Source organism: Staurois parvus, unplaced genomic scaffold (assembly GCF_062004578.1).
Source record: "Staurois parvus isolate SC_StPar_1 unplaced genomic scaffold, SC_StPar_1.0 ptg000657l, whole genome shotgun sequence".
Lineage (NCBI taxonomy): Eukaryota > Metazoa > Chordata > Amphibia > Anura > Ranidae > Staurois > Staurois parvus.
This window is the reverse complement of record NW_028318453.1, coordinates 643,815-664,178: the sequence shown is the minus strand read 5'-3', so window position 1 is coordinate 664,178 and position 20,364 is coordinate 643,815. Positions and strand designations below refer to the sequence as shown.

At 44.9% G+C, this 20,364-nt stretch overlaps 1 protein-coding gene across 1 annotated transcript in view; it reads left to right on the top strand.

Annotated features, from left to right (window-relative positions):
* Positions 1-20,364, top strand: part of LOC149448766 (visual pigment-like receptor peropsin) — a 56,584-nt gene that overhangs the window by 23,991 nt on the left and 12,229 nt on the right. The window contains exons 3-4 of the mRNA XM_089694240.1: positions 982-1,081; positions 1,631-1,735. Of these exons, the coding sequence (XP_089550366.1) occupies positions 982-1,081; positions 1,631-1,735 (205 nt within the window). The remainder of the gene's footprint in view (positions 1-981; positions 1,082-1,630; positions 1,736-20,364) is intronic.

Genomic DNA, 20,364 nt, shown 5'->3' with positions numbered 1-20,364 from the left:
GCCCACCTCCAAGTATCTCTAGCTGTGGCTGAGAACTCAGTGTGCTCTCCTCCAGTCATCAGACTTGCCTTGACACACCCCCTTCCTGTACAGCCATTCACTGGGAAGTTCAGTGTAATGCTGTTTCTCCTCCCACCCCCAGCTCTCTGAGTTCTTTATGCAGCTGAGAACAGAGGGTATGTGGTCACTTATAAAAAAGGGAAAACAAGGTATTTAGAATTTTTTATGTGTATACACAAATGTTTTCCCTTTCATTTCTGTTTTAAACTGAATGGGTAGTTTTACAAGATGAGGGTTTACATATACTGTAATTTTTTCTGTCACATTTAAAAATCAATTTGTCAATGTTTGGTCATAAATATCCATTTTTGTAAATTCAGCGAGTTTGTTTTATCTTTTGCCTGATTAGATAAAAATAGCCAACTTAAGCTAGGTACACACTGTCAGTTTTTTTTTTTTTCGTTCAGCCAACAGATTCCTGCATCCAGGCAATGTGGATGCAGGAATCCCCTCTTTCGGGACAAATATTCTGAGAGCAAAGGCTCTCGCCTTTCAGAATACACTGATCAGCACTGCAGCGTATTGACTGCAAGCTGCTGTATGAGCAAGGTTTTCCAGCAGTCTGATTAGACAGAAGCCAATCTAATGATCATTAGATCGGCTTCTCCTGAAGTGGGAGGGCTACACACAGATCAAAATTTGGCCGCTCACAGTGGAACTGATCACATTTTGATCTGTGTGTACCCAACCTTATGCCCATTGTAATTGTGTGCCAAAGAATAACGCTTCTTCAGCTTCAAGAAATACACACTAAGATCTGTCTAATTTGGCCCCCACTGAACTGTGTGGATACAGTGCTAGTTAAGTATTTGCATGGAGGTCTATCTATGTATATTCATTTAAATTCCTGACTTTTTACATTCTTGAGGATGATGCTGTGAGAATTAATACTAAATCTTAACTTTTGAATTTCAATTATAGATCGATGGTTTTCTTACTCTGCTGTTTGGTTTGGCCAGTATAAACACTCTAACTCTTATCAGTGTAACTCGGTATATTAAAGGATGTCATCCTCAAAGAGGTAAGAAGAGTGAAACAACTTAGTATACATTTGTTTCTTAACACTTTTTATGTTCCTATTAAATGCTTCCCACACTTATTGGCGGTAGTGGAAATCATACTTACAATGATCAAAAATAATCTCTAACTCACTCAAGCATATGTAACTAATTCAAGATATATGTTAATGGATAATGTTCCTTTCTCAATAATTCTGCTTAAATACATACTTTTTAAGGGCCGGGAGGCGCCGGCGCCAAGAGGTTAAATGGCAAATTTCAGTAAGGAGGTCCCTATTTACATTCACTCACTTTTCCTCAACCTTTGTACTGTATGCACAAATTTACTGCATATGTATGCAATCATGATTCAGTGTTCAGTACTAAATATATTGGCTTTTAGGACGTATAGAGATTATAACAATATTTCGTTATCTAATAAAAAGTCTAAGCATATGGACTGTCTTTATAAACTATTAAATATTCATTCTCCTTTTGATTTTTTTTCTCTTCTTTCTCGGTTTCTCCAACATTATACATATTCTACATAACACGTTTCTGTAATGTTACAGCCGACTGCATTAGCAAAAACAGCATCACTGTGTCCCTGGTACTTATATGGATTGCAGCCTTGTTTTGGTCAGCAGCTCCTCTACTAGGTTGGGGAAGCTATAGAGGTAAGGTGGCTGATTAAATGATAATCTGAACTTTCTACATGTTTTTGTCTGCCTTTTACAGTGTGTTAATGCATAAGCAAAGCAAACAAGGAAGGTAATCTTTATAAATGTTACAGGTATGTATGTAAAACAGATCAGCCTAATATAAATGTATTACAAGTCTTGTTTCTTAATTCTAATAGTACATTTATATGTAGACAGCCATATACTTACATCATTAGCCAGGCTGAAAGTCCATCTAGTTCAACAAATATAAATAAATAAATAAATAAATAAACAAGCAAATACATTAATAATAAAAACACACACAATTGAAAACCTCCATTTACACTATCCTATACCCACAGTTGATCCAGAGGAAGGCAAAAGATAACCCAATAAAGCATGGTCAAACGAGGCAATCAAATATTCCCTGGATCAACATCAACATCCCCTGTCATTATTACCTCTAAATATATCCATCCAGTTATATTTTGTGCATATAGGAATGCATCCTTCTCTTTTTTAAAACTACTGAGTTGGCCAGAACCAGTTCTTGAGGGAGTTTATTCCACATTTTCACAGTTCTTACTATGAAGAAGCATATCCCCCTTAATTGCCTCTCTTAAGAGAGAATAAATTAATTTCAGTTAATCTTACTCCATAACTGAGCTCTTCCATACCTCTTATCAGTTTGATTGCCCTTCTCTGCCCTTTCTCTAGTTCTCTGATATCCTTTTTGTGAACTGGTACCCAAACTGTAACTGCATATTCCAGGTGAGGTATTACTATAGATTTGTACAGGGGAAAAATGAAACTACAGCTTGGCATTTCATGTTATTGTTAAGTTTATATCTACTAGAACACCCAGATTCTTCTCCACCACTGACTCCCCCAGTACACATCATAGAATGTATGATGCATGCATGTTTTTAGCCCCCAAGTTCATAACTTTACCATGCCAGTCATTAAAGAGTCTCTAAAAATTAGAAACAATGGTTTATATAACTGAGCTCAGCTCTTTAAGAACCCTTGGGTGTAAGTCATCTGGTCCACATGCTTTATTCACCTTTATTTTGTCCAAATAATTCTGACCTATGTCAGTTTTGAGCCATTGTGGATCAGCTGGGGCTATGCCAATACTATCTCCATTAAAGACTTGAGCGTCCCCATTTTCCTTGTATACACAGACCTGAAGAATTCCCCAGTAACAAACACAAAAGTATCGAGTAAAGGGCCTACATGCTTAGATCTGACCCTTTTACTGTTATTACAGTATATTTGAAGAACTACTCTCTTTTGCAAACTTTTGTTCCTTTTCAGTTTTTGAAGCCCTGATTTACTCTTCACATATTCTGTTATATTCTTTGTAACTTTTAAATGATGACAATGTTCTTTAACTGTTATATATTTTAAATGCTCTTTTTTTAATTAGTTAAAGATACTTTGACTTTGAATGTGAACCACACAGGTTTTATTTTTAGCCTTTTAAACCTATTGCCCATGGGAATATGTTTTTCAGTATGTTTGCATACGGTCAATTTGAACCATTCCCATTTCTGTTCTGTGTTCTTTAATGGCAACATTCTCTCCCAGTCCAAATCTTGAACAGCCTTGGAAAATTTGCTCTCTTAAAATTAAGTGTTTTTATCTTTCCAGTATGTGTTTGTTGTTTACAGCTTTCATTAAATTAAATCATGTTATGGTCACCGCTACCCAGATGTTCTTTTATATCAACATAAGTAATAATCTCCGCATGGTTTGAGATCAACATGTCCAGCAGAGCATCATTTCTAGTTGGGGCCTCCATAAAATTGTCTTAAATAGGTTTTTCACATTTCCACCCTTTTACTGTTCCAGCACTGCCATTACTCCAGTCAGTTTCAAGGTAGTTAAAATCCCCCGTTATTATTACTGTCCTAGTCCTTGGAGCCCTTTTTGTCTGTCAAGGAGTTTCCACCTCTTCATTAACAAACTTAACTTTGGAACTTCAATAATTAACTTTGATGGTAATTATTAGAGTTTAACCCATGGTGTAGTAGGGCAAGATGGCGGTGGGACTGGACGCATAGCAGCAAGCTCCTGCACCCCTGGCCCCAATCCGCTGCCTTCCGGACGACAGCGGACCCTGGCGGGGCCCCCACAACTCTCCAGTCCCTGCTCAGCAACCAGGGAAGGCCACCGGACCTTTTTCTCGGAGCTCCGAGACTTGCGGCCTACCTCGCACCCGAAGCCGCGGCCGACCCGAATCGCCGGGCATCGGCCCCCCGCTGACCTGCCTGCCTCCCCAGGGCCTCCCCCATCGGCCCTGGGTCCATCCCTGACCACCAGGAACCAGCCCAAACCGACGGCGGACCGCTGCTCCACCACCCAGCCCACTGACCTGTCCATCTCCCTAGAGCCCTCCCCATCGGCTCTGGGTCCACCTCAGGCCACCAAGCACCCAGCTACCGGCACCCAGCTACCACCTTAGGCCACCCAGCACCCAGCTACCGGCACCCAGCTACCACCTCAGGCCACCCAGCACCCAGCAACTGGCAGCCAGCTACCACCTCAGTACACCCAGCACCCAGCTACCGGCACCCAGCTACCTGCACCCAGCACCCTGCCCCAGCCTAGAGGCTGCTTCAGACCACCCAGCACCCTGCATCAGCTGGCACCCAGCCTCGGACCAGGGACCTCTCCAGGCTACCCAGCGAGTCGAGAAGTCGCCGCACCTCTGCCACCCACACCAAGAGGGTAAGCCCCCACCGCCACCGAGAGAGTAAGCCTCTATGACCAGTTGCCTCCCTGCTCCCCTCCGGGTACCACATGGCTGGGCACCTACCACCACACAGCCCCGAGCCCTGTCCAATCCGGCGGAGTCAAGCCTGCCACGCGGCCTACAGCACCCACTAACACCAGGCCCTACTGTTCCCACAGACGCCGGACCCCTAGCACCCTCAGTCGCTGGCCCGCAGCATCCGCATGCACTGGCTCACTTTGCCCACGGACGCCGAGCCCTACTGCACCTAGCTACACCTAGCCTACACCACCTCCAGACGTTGGTCCACAACACTGCCTGATGACGATCCTTCAACACCTCCTGACGCCTAGCCCTCCAGCACCTTCAGCGCCTTCCGACGCCAAGCCCTCAGCACCTGTTGCCTGGCCTCAACATCTCCAGTCACCGAGTCGCCAGCATCACCAGACGCCGTGCCTACCAACACCCCCGGACATCGCGCCCTACGACCCCTCCGCTCGCCGAATCACCGTACCCACTGAAGACGCGCCACAGCACCCACAGATGCCAGCATACTGCATCCACAGACTGCAACCAGCCAGCTGCTGACCCAGCTGCCCTCCACTCTCACTCTCCCCCTTCAGAAGGACTCAAATGGACTCCTCCACGGCGATACAGACTCTCCACATCACCTTGTCCTGACCTGTATCCCGTCACCTCCCCCGACCTGTCCAGCACTCCGCTCACCCCAACATGCCACCTGCACTCCTCCTCCTCGTTTTCCTCTCCTCCGTCCCAAAAATCGCCTCCCTCTACCTGCCTACCCCTCCAAAACAGCTCTACATTGCCCCTTCACTTCTCCCCTCTCCCCACTACGGCACTCACCACCTCCTCCTGCTACTCCACTCCCCTGTCGACCCACGTGCCACCACTATCAGACCCACACGCTCCTGCACCTCCCATTCCAATGCCACCCTCCTCACCCTTCTCCTTCTCCTATCCGCTGGGGACATCTCCCCGAACCCTGGCCCCTCACCACCCCCCTTCCCCAGGGACCCCCTGCTCCCGCCAGCCGCTGCAACCCCCTCAACCTCGTACCTGTGCCCCTCCTCCCCGCATCCAACCCCCCTCTCTCAGTTGCACTCCTGAATACCCGCTCGGTATGCAACAAGCTTACCGCCATCCACGACCTCTTTATCTCCCACTCCCTCAACCTCCTAGCGGTCAACGAGACCTGGGTACAGGCCACTGACTCTACCTCCCCTGCAGCACTCTCCTATGGAGGTCTCGTCTGGTCCCATTCACCCAGACCGAGCGGTCGCAGAGGTGGTGGTGTTGGCTTGCTCTTATCACCGCTGAGCACCTTCCAGGTCCTCCCTAACTCCCCCTCTCTATCATTCTCCTCCTTCGAGGCTCACTGCATCCGACTCTTCTCCCCCACCCCCCCTAAGGATCGCAGTGATCTACAGGCCTCCCTGATCCATACCCCGCTTCCTGGATGACTTCACCGCCTGGCTTCACTTCTTCCTCTCCTCTGAGCTACCGACCATCATCCTTGGGGACTTCAATATCCCCATCAACGACAACAACCCGGCTACTTCCCATCTCCTCCACCTAACCTCCTCCTTTGCGCTCACTCAATACACCCAATCCTCTACCCACATCGATGGGAACACCCTAGACCTTGTCTTCTCCCACCTCTGTACCCTCAACCAGTGCACTAACACCCCCTTCCCTCTCTCCAACCACCACCTCCTCACGTTCACCGTCTCCCCTTCCCCTAACCCCCCCCCCAAAGCGCCAAACCATCACCCTCCGCAACCTCCGCAACCTGAACCCGGCCCCCCTCCACTCGGCTGCCGACCGCCTACACGACAGCATCCTTCCACTGTCATGTCCTGACCTAGTCACCTCCACGTACAACGACTCACTGTCAGCTGCCCTAAACTCTCTGGCACCCCTAACCACATGCAACTTCAAACCTAGACCACTTCAACCATGGCTGAACGACCATACTAAACGCCTCAAACGTCACAGGAGAGACTATGGCGCAAAACCAGGTCCCCTCGTGCGTTCTCCCTCTACAAATCTGCCTTCCTCACTTACACCTCCTCCCTCCATGCCGCCAAGCAGGCCTACATCGTAAACCTGATCAACACCCTCTCCACCTGCCTTCGCCGACTCTTCTCCACCTTCAAATCCCTGCTCTCTCCCCCCCCTTCCTCCACTCAGTACCTCACTCACCACCCACGAGATTGCTACTCATTTCCACAACAAGATTGACACAATCCGTAAGGACATAGTCAACTCGCAATCTACCTCCCCACCTAGCCCCCCCCACCACCCCCCCATCTCTCCCCTCCTCTGACTTTGCAATCGCACTGCCCCCCACCACACCCAAGGCCCCGCTTACCATAACCCCCCAAACAATGTACTCCTTCAGCCCTGCTACCACTGAGGAAGTCACCAGGGTCTTCTTAGAAGCCCGCCTCACCACCTGCCCCCTGGACCCTATCCCCTCTTAACTCCTCCGGTCACCCCCCTCTTCCCTCATCCACTCCCTCACCCACATCTTCAATCTCTTCCTCTCTACTGACGCATTCCCCGCCCCCCCTAAAGCATGCACACATCACCCCCATACTCAAAAAGCCCTCCCTGGACCCCACTTACCCAAACAACCTCAGACCCATCTCCCTGCTGCCACTCACTTCCAAGCTCCTTGAGCGCCTAGTCTACGATCGCCTAAGCGCCCACCTACCTGACAACAACCTCCTTGATCCACTACAGTCCGGCTTCCGTCCCCTAAACTCCACCGAAACTGCCCTCCTCAAAATCACTAACGACCTGCTAACCGCTAAAGCCAAAGTCGACTGCTCTGTTCCCTTCTCCTGGACCTCTCCGCGGCCTTTGACACAGTTGACAACCCCCTCCTCCTTAATAAACGTCTCTCCCTTGGCATCAGAGACACCACTCTCTCCTGGTTCTCCTCTTGCCTATCCCGACGATCCTTCAGCGTTTCCTACAACAGTGCCACCTCCCCTTCCCTCCCTCTCTCTGTCAGGGTCCCCCAAGGCTCTGTCCTTGGACCCCTTCTCTTCTCCATCTACACCTCCTCCCTTGGCAAACTCATACACTCCCACGGCTTCAACTATCACCTCTACGCTGATGACACTCAAATTTACCTCTCCACCCCTCACCTCACCCCCACATTCTCCGCCTGCATCACTCACCTCCTAAACGACATCTCAGATTGAATGTCGCTCCATTTCCTCAAGCTTAACCTCTCCAAAACCGAGCTCCTCATCTTTCCCCCTGCCCAGTCACCCCCCCCCCCCCCATCCTATCCATCACTACTAACAACACCACCATCAATCCCGCCCCGCAAGCCAAAGTCCTTGGCGTCATTCTGGACTCTAACCTTTCCTTCCAACCTCATATCAAATCACTTACAAACACATGCAGGCTCCACCTCCGCAACATCGCCAAGATACGTACCTTACTTACCCCAGACACCACTAAACTACTCGTACACTCCCTGATTATCTCACTACTGCAACTCGCTTCTCACCGGCCTACCCCAGTGCAGGCTCTCCCCGCTCCAGACCATCCTGAACTCAGCGGCCACCTCACCAAACGCTCCACCTCTGCCACCCCCCTCTGCCTATCCCTCCACTGGCTCCCGATTGCCCAACACATCAAATTCAAACTACTAATCCTGACCTACAAAGCTATTCACAACACTGCCCCTAACTACCTCACCAACCTGATTCCCAAGTACCACCTTACCCATACCCTTCGCTCCTCACAGGACCTCCTTCTATCTTGCTCTCTGGTCTCCTCCTCCCATGCATGACTGCAAGACTTCTCCAGGTCCTCCCCCATCCTCTGGAACTCACTGCCCCAATCCATCAGAGTGTCACCTTCCCTCCTCACCTTCAGGCGCTCCCTGAAAACCCACCTCTTCAGGGAAGCCTACCCCTCCTTCACTTAACAGCCGTTCTCCTTCATTCCTCCTACCACTCCATCCCCCACAGCCACTTCCTCCTGTGCTACTACCCCCTCCCTCCTAGATTGTAAGCTCGAAAGAGTAGGGCCCTCTAACCCCTCGTGTACTGTTGTTGTTGCTGTTCTGTTTCTTGTATTGTCCCCCCCCCCCTCTATTGTACAGCGCTGAGTAAACCCTTTGGCGCTATATAAACTTGATGTAATAATAATAATGATGCTTCAGCATCATCATACTCTCCATCAATAAGTCCCTCTTTCACACTTGCTTTGAGATCACTTCTCACATAGAAACCCCCACCTTTATGTGTTGTCCTGTCTCTCTGAAAGAGGGCATGGTCAGGAATAATAATAGCCCACTCATGTGAAGAATGAAGTCAACATTCAGCAATACCAATTAATGCATGGTTCTCTTCATTCACCAAAGTGGCTAACTCACCGATATTGTTTGGCGGACTTCTGGCATTGGTGAACAAACACTTTAGTTCATTGTCGCTTGCTGCACTTGTGGTTTGAATATTTGTTTGTGGGACAAATAGCACTATCATTTACAAGGGTTGTTTGTAGCATAGGAACCTTGTTATTGTGTGCTGGGTCATGCCTAGCTCCTCCCAGTAATTTATCAACCTGGTCCACCATATGCCAGACCCTGACACCAGGGAAGCATCAAACCATTCAGTTGAGGCGGTCCTTGTGACAAATTATTCAGTCAGTCCTGATTATAGAATCCCCTTTTATTACCAATTGTCTTGGCCTATCTGCACTACCTTCGCCACCTCTACTAGATGGACTGTTTTCCCAGCTGTTAGGGGTAGCAGTGAGTTCCAGGGCTGCCACCTCTGAGTTTTCCACCCCCACATCTTCACCCAGCTTGGCAAATTTGTTTGGATGCTCAAACACAGGACTGGCTCTCCTTTTCTTTCAGCCCCTACCACTCCTTCTAACTGCAATAACCTATCTTCCTACCTGATGATCCCGGCATACCCCTGCACCTTTAACAACAACCCCATTTACTACCTGTTCAATGAGTAGAAGACTCTTTTCAAGGTTGCTGCAATTTCAGATCTCTAATGTGAGCTTTTTTGGGGGTTCTAGTCAGCAAAATATGAACAAGCTTAATGTGAGCTCTACAGAAAGTTTTAGAGCACTTGTAGCACCTATGAACAATTAAGCACTCCCCTTAATTAGCAGACCAAAGGGAAAAAATGCTGTGACAGAAATAGTGACAGAAAAAGTTCTTTAAAAGCTGCTAGCAAAGTTCCCAAAGAAGAAGATAAAAATTGCACTTGAAAATATAAGGAATATTTGCTCGAAATATTTTTTAGATGAATTCTTTATTCATGGGAAACAAAGGGTACTAATTTCCTAAAAATAATAATGTAATGTATTAGTGTTACCATGTGCTGTACAGATTAAAAGTAAATCATAATTATAAATCCATTATAATTCCTCCTATGTTTCAGATCATAGGATTACCTTGTACACATAGTTTGGCTGCAGATCATTGTGTCTGATTTAAAATGAACCTTCTAGGTTATTTTATTGCAATGTATTATTATTATTTGATATCCAGCACTATTGATAAAAAAATACTAATAATAAGTCACTTATACTTTAAATGTGCTCCTATCAATAATATTATTAAGTCAAAATGCATGAAACACCAAACAATGAAAATGTCTTTTGATGACAAAATCCCAATTATGAACAGCTGTGTCCACAATAATCCTACACGTGTGTGGTGAAATAGAGACTCTTGTGCCCACTACCACAAAAAAACACACTGCTCCTTACCGAATAGTTAGACTTTAGATCAGGGGTATTGAATTAAAATTCAAGGAGGTCCGGTCACTAAAATTTTCTTCTGACCAAGGTCCAAATAGGGTGTGCCCATCAGTGTGCCCCCTTACATTAGGTCTGGCCATCAGAGTGCAACTTTACATCAGGTATTCCTATCACATCAGTTGTCCCCATCAGAGTGCCCCTTTATATCAGGTATCCCAATCACATTGCCACCTTACATCAGGTATTCCCATCAGAATGCCCCCTTACACTCAAAGTACCTCTTTCTATCATATTTCCCCATCAGAGTAACCCTTTCCATCACATGTGCCCATCAGAGTGCCCCTTTCCAAAGTATGTGCCCATTTGTGCCCCCTTAACATAAAATGGGTCCGTCAGAGTGCCCCTTAACATAAAATGTGCCTATCAGAGTGCCCCTTAACATAAAATGTGCTCATTAGAGTGCCCCTTAACATAAACTGTGCTTGTCAGAGTGATCCTTAACATAAAATAACGGGCATGCTGATAAGCATATTTTATGTTAAGGGGCACTCTGATGGGCACATTTATATTAAAGGGCACTCTGGTGGATACATTTTATGTTAAGGGGCACTCTGATAGGCACATTCTATGTTGTGCCCATCAGAGTACACCTTAACATTAAATGTGCCCGACAGAGGGCCCCTCAGCAAGTCTATCAGCATGTCCGTTATTTTATATTAAGGGGCACTCTGGTGGATACATTTTATGTTAAGGGGCACTCTGATAGGCACATTCTATGTTGTGCCCATCAAAGTACACCTTAACATTAAATGTGCCCGACAGAGGGCCCCTCAGCAAGTCTATCAGCATGCCCATTATTTTATGTTAAGGGGCACTCTGACAAGCACAGTTTATGTTGCCATGATGACCGCCCTGCTCAGCAGCGGATCTGTCATTGTGGGCTGGTGGTCCCTGCAGCGGTGCTGCTGGGGCTGTTCACGGACCATGGTCTGCCATTTAGTGACTGCTGCCCTAGATTATAGGTGGCCTAACAGAGCATGATGCTGAACATATCTTGCTTGTAACATCCTAGATGGAAAAGAGATGTGACAGACTTTGGTATCTCTTCTCCTCTCTTCCCCCCTTATTATGATCCGCTGTGTCAAAAAGGTCAAAAAGGACAGTACTCCAGACATCTGAGTTTACAGTGACCGCACCTACACTACAACTAGTATTAAACTCCAAATTTCAAACTTAAAAGATTAAAAATTTACTGATAGTACAACAGCCACTGCTGAATAAATGGGGAGAAATCTTATACTAAACATTTATTAAATATTTATAAAATCTAGCCACAATACCAACCCAAATGCTTATTCCCCCTTAGTTGTAGAAATTATAAAAATCCTACCACTTTATAGTCTGAGTATTAACCCCTCAGTGGTGAAAATGAAATAACCATTCTGCCTAGAAAATATCATTGCACCTTGCTTCAAGATTCATACTATCAAACCAAGATAGATAAAACAAATCTCACCAGTTAAAGTGCATGTCCCATTTACAATACTTAAACAAAAAAGAAAATCATTTTTTTACATATAAAATAGGAATAAATTAAAATTAAAAATTAAAATATAATAATACAGTATGTTAAATAATATGTTAAGATTAGGACTAATGTCACTCATATTGTGTTTCAACAACCCCCAATGTCTATAAGTGCCATAATTCTGATATCCTGATATTCTTACAGTATAACTTATCAACACTATCAACTGTTATTGATGAAACAGTTGATGTCCCATTCAATGTTATGACTATAGGGTACATACGATTTTAAATCAGTTGATAGTGTAGGTTATACTGTAGTAATCCCCCCCCCCCCTTCCATCCCTTTCCTTTCATTACTCCTCCCAGTCCTCCCCCTTCCCTCCCCTTCTTCCCCTCTGCTCTCCCCTTTTCTATTCTCCATTCTTCTATTTTCCCCACTACCTATTTCTTTTCCCTGTCTCCTTCTCACATTTGATTTGCAAGATCTCTTAGATATGATGGTCTGTTATAGCCTTACAGAAGTATTATTATTGAAGTGACATGTGATCTGTCCAATATTGTCTGATTTGTTTCTTTTCTATTCAACATGTCACATGTGTAACATTGCACTATGCTCAATAAAATTCTGTTAGAAAAAAAAAAAAGAATAAGTGACTCGATATTAGTATTTTTTATCAATAGAGCAACAATAACTGGATTTCATGTATTGAGTATTTGTACTGGTATTTTTTGAGTGCAGCTATTGTTTCACTGTTTGTTTTATTGTTCACAATTTGCTTGGATTTTTTGGGCACTCAACGCACTTACATAACTTTCACATTATTATTATCATTATCACACAGGATTTATATGCACCAAGAGGCTAGAGGCAAGATAGGCTTTCCTGAAAAAAAGAGTTTTCAGCGATTGCCTAAAGGAAGACAGAGTTGGACATAACAATACAGATTGGAGTAGGAAGTTCCAGAGGATGTGAGAGGCCCTAGAGTAGTCCAGGAGACAAGCATGGAAGAAGGAGACAAGGGAACTGTAGACAGGACCGAAACTATGGGGATAATGTAGCTCGGGCACCACATTGAGCTAGGCTTGCCACGTGTCTGGATTTTCACTGGAACTGTCCCTAGATTTGATTTAAATACCAGCATCCCAGCAAATCTGTGATAAATTGCGGAGCCCAGTGCTAGAATGAGTTTCAGCACTGAGCTCTAGTAACTGGCTTGGCAGGGGCCAGTTATTGGAGCATCTCTTGAGAAGTGTATGGGGCTCTACACCTTCCCTGCATCTCTTGAAGGGTGCATAGGGCTCTGCACGCTGCTCTCTACACCTTCTTTCCACCAGCTGCCTGCAGTACACAGAGCAGACTGAAGCCGCCTCAGGGGGGAGAAACACCACTCTGCATGTTGAGCCATGCTGATGATCTGAGGTCTACAGTGAATTTCTATATGAAGATTTACATTAAAGGTGGACACAGTGACCAGAAAGGGGGGTGAAGTGGAGCAGGTAAGAGTGTACACTTGGAGGAGTGATCTGGGGAGGGGGGTAAGAGGATATGTGCTGGGGAGCAGTTTGGGAGGGGAGAGGACTTGTAGTAGAAGAGGGGGTTGGATTTGAGATCCCCTCCACCCCAACTTTTAGCACAAGTCCTGTGCTTCCAAGGAGCCCCTACTCCACCTTCTAGCACAAGCCTACTCCGCTCCCAAAGTATCCCCTCAGTATATATCTGCCCCTTCCTCCACCCACCTTCAAGCACAAGTTATCTCCTTTTCCAAAGAGCCCCCTCCAGTACACATATCTGATCCTTCCACCCCACCTTCTAGCACAAGCAGGATGGGAACTAGGTAGAGAGGGGGTTGGGGCATGTGTCCACCTGGCGCCGCATTGAGAGGAGTGCCACAGCTATCTATCTGTCTGGGTTTTTGCTGGGATCATTCGAGATTGGATCCCAGCAAATCTGAGCTGAATTCCGGAGCTCAGTTCCGGAACAAGTTCAAAGTCCAGTAATTGCATTGAAGGATGGGGGGGAGGAGCATGAGCATGGCGCCATGAGCAGCGTGAGCTCCAAGCACCCAACAAACTGAAAGAGTAGCTCTGTAGCCCTTCAGCTAGTCCTTTCCTGCTGCTCTGTATCCCTAAAGTTTCTACATACCATGAGGCCGGGCAGGGGTGGAGCGGAGAGGAGAGCCATGGCAGCATTGGGTCCGGGTGCAGAGCTGGTCTCAAAGGTGAAGGTCCGGTCCAGTGCCCCTGGGAGAGGTGGCAGAGTGGTGTGGATCGGCAGTGTCCGGGAGCAGGAGGCGGCGACAGCAGAGGAGATGGGGACAGTGAGAGCATCCCTGTGACATCCATGTGACCACCCATGTGACTTACCAGGTGACAGCTCATGTGATGAAAGGCGGCAATTTTGAAAAAGTGACAGGCAATTTCAAAACCTCTGAAGAGTGATGTGGCTTTACAGCTGAAGAAGAGGGAGCATTTTAAAAACGATTTATTAAAGACCTGGCTAGCAACCTTGGGAGACCCTGAGACACCCCAGAAGTTTAAAGAAACAGTGACCCTTTATTAATTTCCTTAACCTATCTAACCCTATCAGGAATCGGGTTCGGCAGTAACTGCGGGGTCGGTGTACGCCCTATGAAGACGAGATCCAGATTTATCGATATGAAAGGGGTTGGTGAGTTGCCGTGAGCAACGGCAGGACTTTCTCTATTGTGATTCATCTGCTGTTAATGTTATAGTCTACATGCACTCCTGAGCATTGTGGGGGTTAGAGGATTGAATTTGGGGGGTACTCAGTGATTCTCAGTGGCGGCGGTATTGGATAGATCACTCCTACTCCCAAAAAGTATTTTTTAGGAGGGAAAGTCTCTCAGGGGGACGGATAATACAGCAGCCGTGTATTACAACAAATTCAGTGGCAAAGCATAAGAGATGAGGAGCAAATCCGTTAAAGGGGGGAGTAAAAACCCCCAAAGCAGGTGTGAATACTAGCACAATAAAGAAATATCCACCCCTCCAGGAGAAAATCCCAGAGAAATTAACCCCTCAGAAACAACAGAAGAGAAATAGAAAAAGGGGTGGGAGACCATGCAAGAATGTCACTGGGAACACAAGACGCGCACCAGTCTTACGACACGACAAATGTGGATAACACAATGGATCAAAGTGTGATGGAGCAACAAGGAGCTACATCACAAATTCTCACAAAAGCCGATATGGCAGATATGTTTGCAAAATTGGAGGTATCTATGAAAAATGAACTGGTGGCAATATGTAACGATCTGGGTCAAATATTGACACAAGTGGAGGAGGTAGAGGAGAAAATGGAGACATAGGAGCTTTGGATCACTAAACTTGAGATGCAGATAGAAGAAATGCAACGAGAACAGAGACAGCTTGCATTTAAATTAGAGGACCAAGAAAATAAAGAAAGAAGAAACAATTTAAGGATCCGCGGCTTGCCAGAAGAGTCCCATGGGAAAGAATTGGAAGATAAAGTAAAAAAAGTGCTTAACCCCTCTGTTAGATAGACCCCCCAACAGAACATCTTAAAATGGAGAGAATTCATAGGATAAGGAGACTGCAAGGAGTGTCAGCGACTTGCCTAGAGATGTGATTTGTCCGCTTCCACAATTATGAGGACAGAGAAAAAATCTGGAAAAAGCTCAGAGAGACCCCTGAAATAAAATTTGGAGACAAAAAAGAGGGGGTCCAAGGAGAGATTCATATCCTAAACTGTATGTATCTGTGTTCTTTTGAAGGAAAGTCAGCAGATCAACGTAACTACAGTAAAAATTATCTTGATTACATTTATGGCATATAATGTAAAAGGGCTGAACTCCCCGATAAAAAGACATAAGATACTCAGGGAAATCCATCAACACTCTATAGAAGTAGTATTTCTCCAAGAAACACATTTAACTCGAGATACAAATATCAGATTATATTCAAAATTTCATCCAGAGTGGTACTATGGTGACTCACCAGTTAAAAGAGCCAAAGGGGTGGCAATTAGGTTCTCAAAAAATGTAAATTTTTCTCTGGAAAGTAGAATGGAAGACCCAGTGGGCCGATTCCTATTTCTTAGGGGAAAGTTACAGGGTCTGGAATTTACATTCACTAATATATATTGTCCAAATAAAAATCCAGTGATATTCTTAGAGGGGATGTTAAAGAAACTCTCTGAATTTAAAAAGGGAAGTCTGGTTGTGGCGGGAGATTTTAGTCTGTGATTAGATCCTCAATTGGATGCATCGTCATGTGCACAGAGAGAAGAGGGTAGGAAGTTGAAACTATTGAAGAGAATATTATATAAACATCAATTGGTGGATACGTGGAGAGTGAAACATCCAAGAGAAAGAGACTATACCTTCTTCTCACGTGTACATGGTTCGTATTCGAGACTGGATTATATAATGATAGAACATAGACAGTTGGAGTCATTGGTTAGTACCAACATTGAGGTTATGTCTATGTCTGATCATGCCCCTGTCACAACGAGATTACGAGTAAAAGGAGGGCAAGATAGAACAACTATGTGGAGATTAAATGAAATGCTCATATAGGATCCCGAAGTAGAGAAAAGGTTAAGGAGAAAAATTTAACAATTTTTGGAGCTCAATGAAACTAACGAGGTCTCTGAGGCTATAGTTTGGGAGACACATAAAGTATATATCAGGGGAATATTGATTTCAGCAGGAGCAGACCATAATAAAGAACAAGGGAAAAGAATAAAGAGGGTGATGGAAGAGCTTTATAAGTTGGAACAGGTACATAAGAAAAAAAAGGGAAAAATAGATATATACCAGAAGATAATACTTAAAAGAGATGAGTTAAAAGATCTTATGGAACAAGAGTCGAGGAAGATATTTTACAGGGTTTCAAAGGAAAGATACCAGTATGGGAATAGACCTGGTAAATATTTAATGAGAAGGTTAAAGAATAAGAAATCCAAAAATTTTATGGAAAAAATTAGAGATGAAAAAGGAAAAATATTACACGCTACTTCTGATATCGCCAATAGGTTCCAAAGATATTATAGTGAACTTTATAATGTGAGCTGTAGTGATCAAAAGGAAAGGGAAGAGAATCAGGCAGAAATATTTAAGTGAGGTTGAGCTACCAAGATTAGCGCAAGAACACTAAGAGACCCTCGACAGACCCATTACTCCAGAGGAATTAAGAGTTTCAGAAGATGGGAGGCGGGATAGGCAGGGTTTAGGGATCATGTGACCGCTGTGACGCGTCATCACGGCGGTCACATGATCGGGAAAGGTCCCGATCGAAAGAGCAGACCGGGACCTTTCCATGAGTACCAGACGTGTGCTGGGAGCGCGCAGGGTGCGCACTCTCAGCACATATGTTTTTTGTTAATTGCAAGCAAATGTGCGGCCGCTTGGCTTCTAGGCCCAGACGCCGGAAGGCCGCACATTTGTGTACGGCCGGCGTGAAGAGGTTAATTTAGCTGTAAAGAATACAGGGGGAGGTAAAAGTCCAGGGCCGGTAGGATATTATAAAAAATTTAAAGATCTTCTTATCCCTGTGCAGGTATATGAAAGCATTGGGGGAGGAATTGGAAATGATTGAGGAGTCATTGCAAGCTCATATAACAATTATTCTTAAAGAAGGGAAGGATAGTACGCAGTGCGCCAGTTATAGGCCTATATCTTTACTAAATGTAGACACTAAATTATATGCTAAGCTGTTGGCAACAAGACTGAGGGATCTGATGCCAGAATGGGTACATCTAGACCAGGTGGGTTTTGTACCAGGAAGAGAGGGTAGGGATAATAGTACTAGTACAAAGAGCTAAGAGAGAGAAAGTGCCGGCAATACTCCTATCGATTGATGCCGAAAAGGCTTTTGGTAGGGTTAATTCTGGATTTATATTTGACACACTGGAGGCCATAGGAATAGGCCCTAAAATGTTAAAATGGATAAAAGGGCTGTATAATAACCTGTCAGTGGCGGTGAAGGTTAACGGATCACTTTCACGTTTTTTCAGAATTTTATAATGGTACTAAGCAGGGATGCCCCCTCTCTCCATTATTGTTCGTATTGTCTTTGGAACCAGTTCTGGCGAAAGTAAGGAAGTGTGTAGCTATAGCGGGAATAAAGATAGGTGAACTGGAACATAAAATAGCCGCTTATGCAGATGATATGTTGTTTTACATTGTGAAACCTAAAATAACGTTTAACGCCTAATTTAATGAACGTATTAAAACAGTACGATGAGATAGCAAACCTGAAAATAAAAACAGAAATATTAAATATCAATATCCCAAGGTTGGAGAAGCTGAATCTGCAAAAAGAGTTTCCATTTATATGGAGGGAAAAGGAAATAGGATACTTGGGAGGAAATGATATCCCCCTAATAAACAAAATCAAGGAAGAACTAAAGAGGCTTTCAAAGGGAGGAGCTTCTTGGATAAGATGTATAAATTTAGTAAAGATGGTGATAATGCCAAAACGTTTGCATAAGTTCCATATGCTTCCGGTTTGCCTCCCAGGATCGTTCTTCAGGATGATAAAGAAGATGATTACTAAATTTATACGGGCAAATAAGAAACCAAGAATCAGTTACGAAGTCTTGAGTAGAGAAAAAGGAAAAGGGGGCCTGGGCTTACCTAATGTAAGAAATTACTATTTAGCAGTAATTATATTACGAATAGTGGACTGGACATTTAATTTACAAGGGAAAGGATGGGTGAAGATGGAAGGGATTTTAAGTAAGGCACAATTAGAAAAAATTGTATGGATTCCACATAAATTTCGCACATTGGATGTTAATATTAGTTCACTGACAAGGAAAGTTTTAAGTGTATCGGATAGAATGCATAGTCAAAAAGGATGGAAATATAATTCAATATTGACTCCTTTGGAGGGAACGTAATATTTCCCTCTGGGGAAGGACAATATATTTGGGAAATGGTTAAAGGATAAGAATGCAAGTTTGAAGGATATATTGAATGAAAGGAAAATGCTAACTTTTCAAAATTTAAAGAAAAAAGATTTATTTGTCACATTTGATGAGTGGAGGTATTATCAACTAAATCACTTTGTTTCAAGTCTCCATCAACCATTGAGGACGTTGGAGGACATGTATCCATTTGAAAAACTGTTAAATGAAAAAACAATCCCAAAACATGTTACTTCTAGAATTTATAAGATCCTAATGGCTATAGAAGGACTTTATGCTCTTCTTGAAAAAATGGGAAAAAGAGATTGCAACAGAATTGAATGTACAGCAATGGAATAAAGTTTTTAAATTAACACATAAGGTGACAAATATGAACACAGTAGAGATGAATTATAAATGTTTAACTAGATGGTATATTACACCAAACATAGCTCACAGACAACAAGTAGAAACATCACCTTTGTTTTGGAGAGGATGCGGAGTATGTGCCAGGGGTACAATGGCACATATATTATTATTATTATACAGTATTTATAAAGCTCCAACAGTTTGCTCAGCGCTGTACATTACAATGGGAGACAGAACATGCGACAGTACAATAACAATACAATGCGATACACGAGGGGTTCGAGGGCCCTGCTCCTTGGAGCTTACAATCTAGGAGGGAGGGAATAGTGGTACAGGAGGAAATAGCTGTGGGGGATGGAGTGGTAGGAAGAGTGGAGGAGGGCGGGAATTAGCAGGGGGTGGGGTAGGCTTCCCTGAAGAGGTGGGTTTTCAGGGTGCGCCTAAAGGAGAGGAAAGTAGGTAATAGTCCGATGGATTGGGGTAGGGAGTTCCAGAGTATGGGTGAAGACCTGGAGAAGTCCTGGAGGCGGGCATGGGAGGAGGAGACTAGGGAACTAGAGAGAAGGAGGTCTTGTGAGGAGCGGAGGGTGCGTTTTGAGTGGTATTTGGATATTAGGTTGGTGATGTAGTTTGGGGCAGTATTATGGACAGCTTTGTACGTCAGTGTTAGGATTTTGAATTTGATCCGTTGGGCAATCGGAAGCTAGTGGAGGGATTGGCAGAGGGGGGTGGCGGAAACGGAGCAGTTGGTAAGGTTGATGAGTCTGGCTGCCGTATTCAGGATCGATTGAAGCGGGGATAGTCTGTGGCGAGGCTGGCCAGTAAGGAGGGAGTTGCAGTAATCGAGTCGTGATATGATGAGGGAGTGGATGAGCTGCTTAGTGGTTTCTGGGGTTAGGAAAGTGCGTATTTTGGCGATGTTGCGGAGGTGGAGTCTGCATGAGTTTATTAGTGAATGGACTTGGGGCAGGAAGGATAGATTGGAGTCTAGAATGACACCTAGTACTCTGGCTTGCGGGGCGGGCCTGATGGTGGCATTGTTGGACATGATGGAGAAGTCATTGGGGGGTGGTGTGCGGGCTGGGGGGAAGACTAGGAGCTCGGTTTTGGAGAGGTTCAGTTTAAGGAAGTGGAGCGACATCCAATCTGATATGTCGTTCAGTAGGCTTGTGATTCGGGTGGAGACCAAGGGGGTGAGACGAGGGGTCGAGAGATAGATTTGCGTGTCGTCGGCATAGAGGTGGTAGTTGAAGCAGTGAGAGTGTATGAGTTGGCCAAGGGAGGAGGTGTAGATGGAGAAGAGAAGGAGCCCGAGGACAGAGCCTTGGGGGACCCCAACAGAGAGGGGGA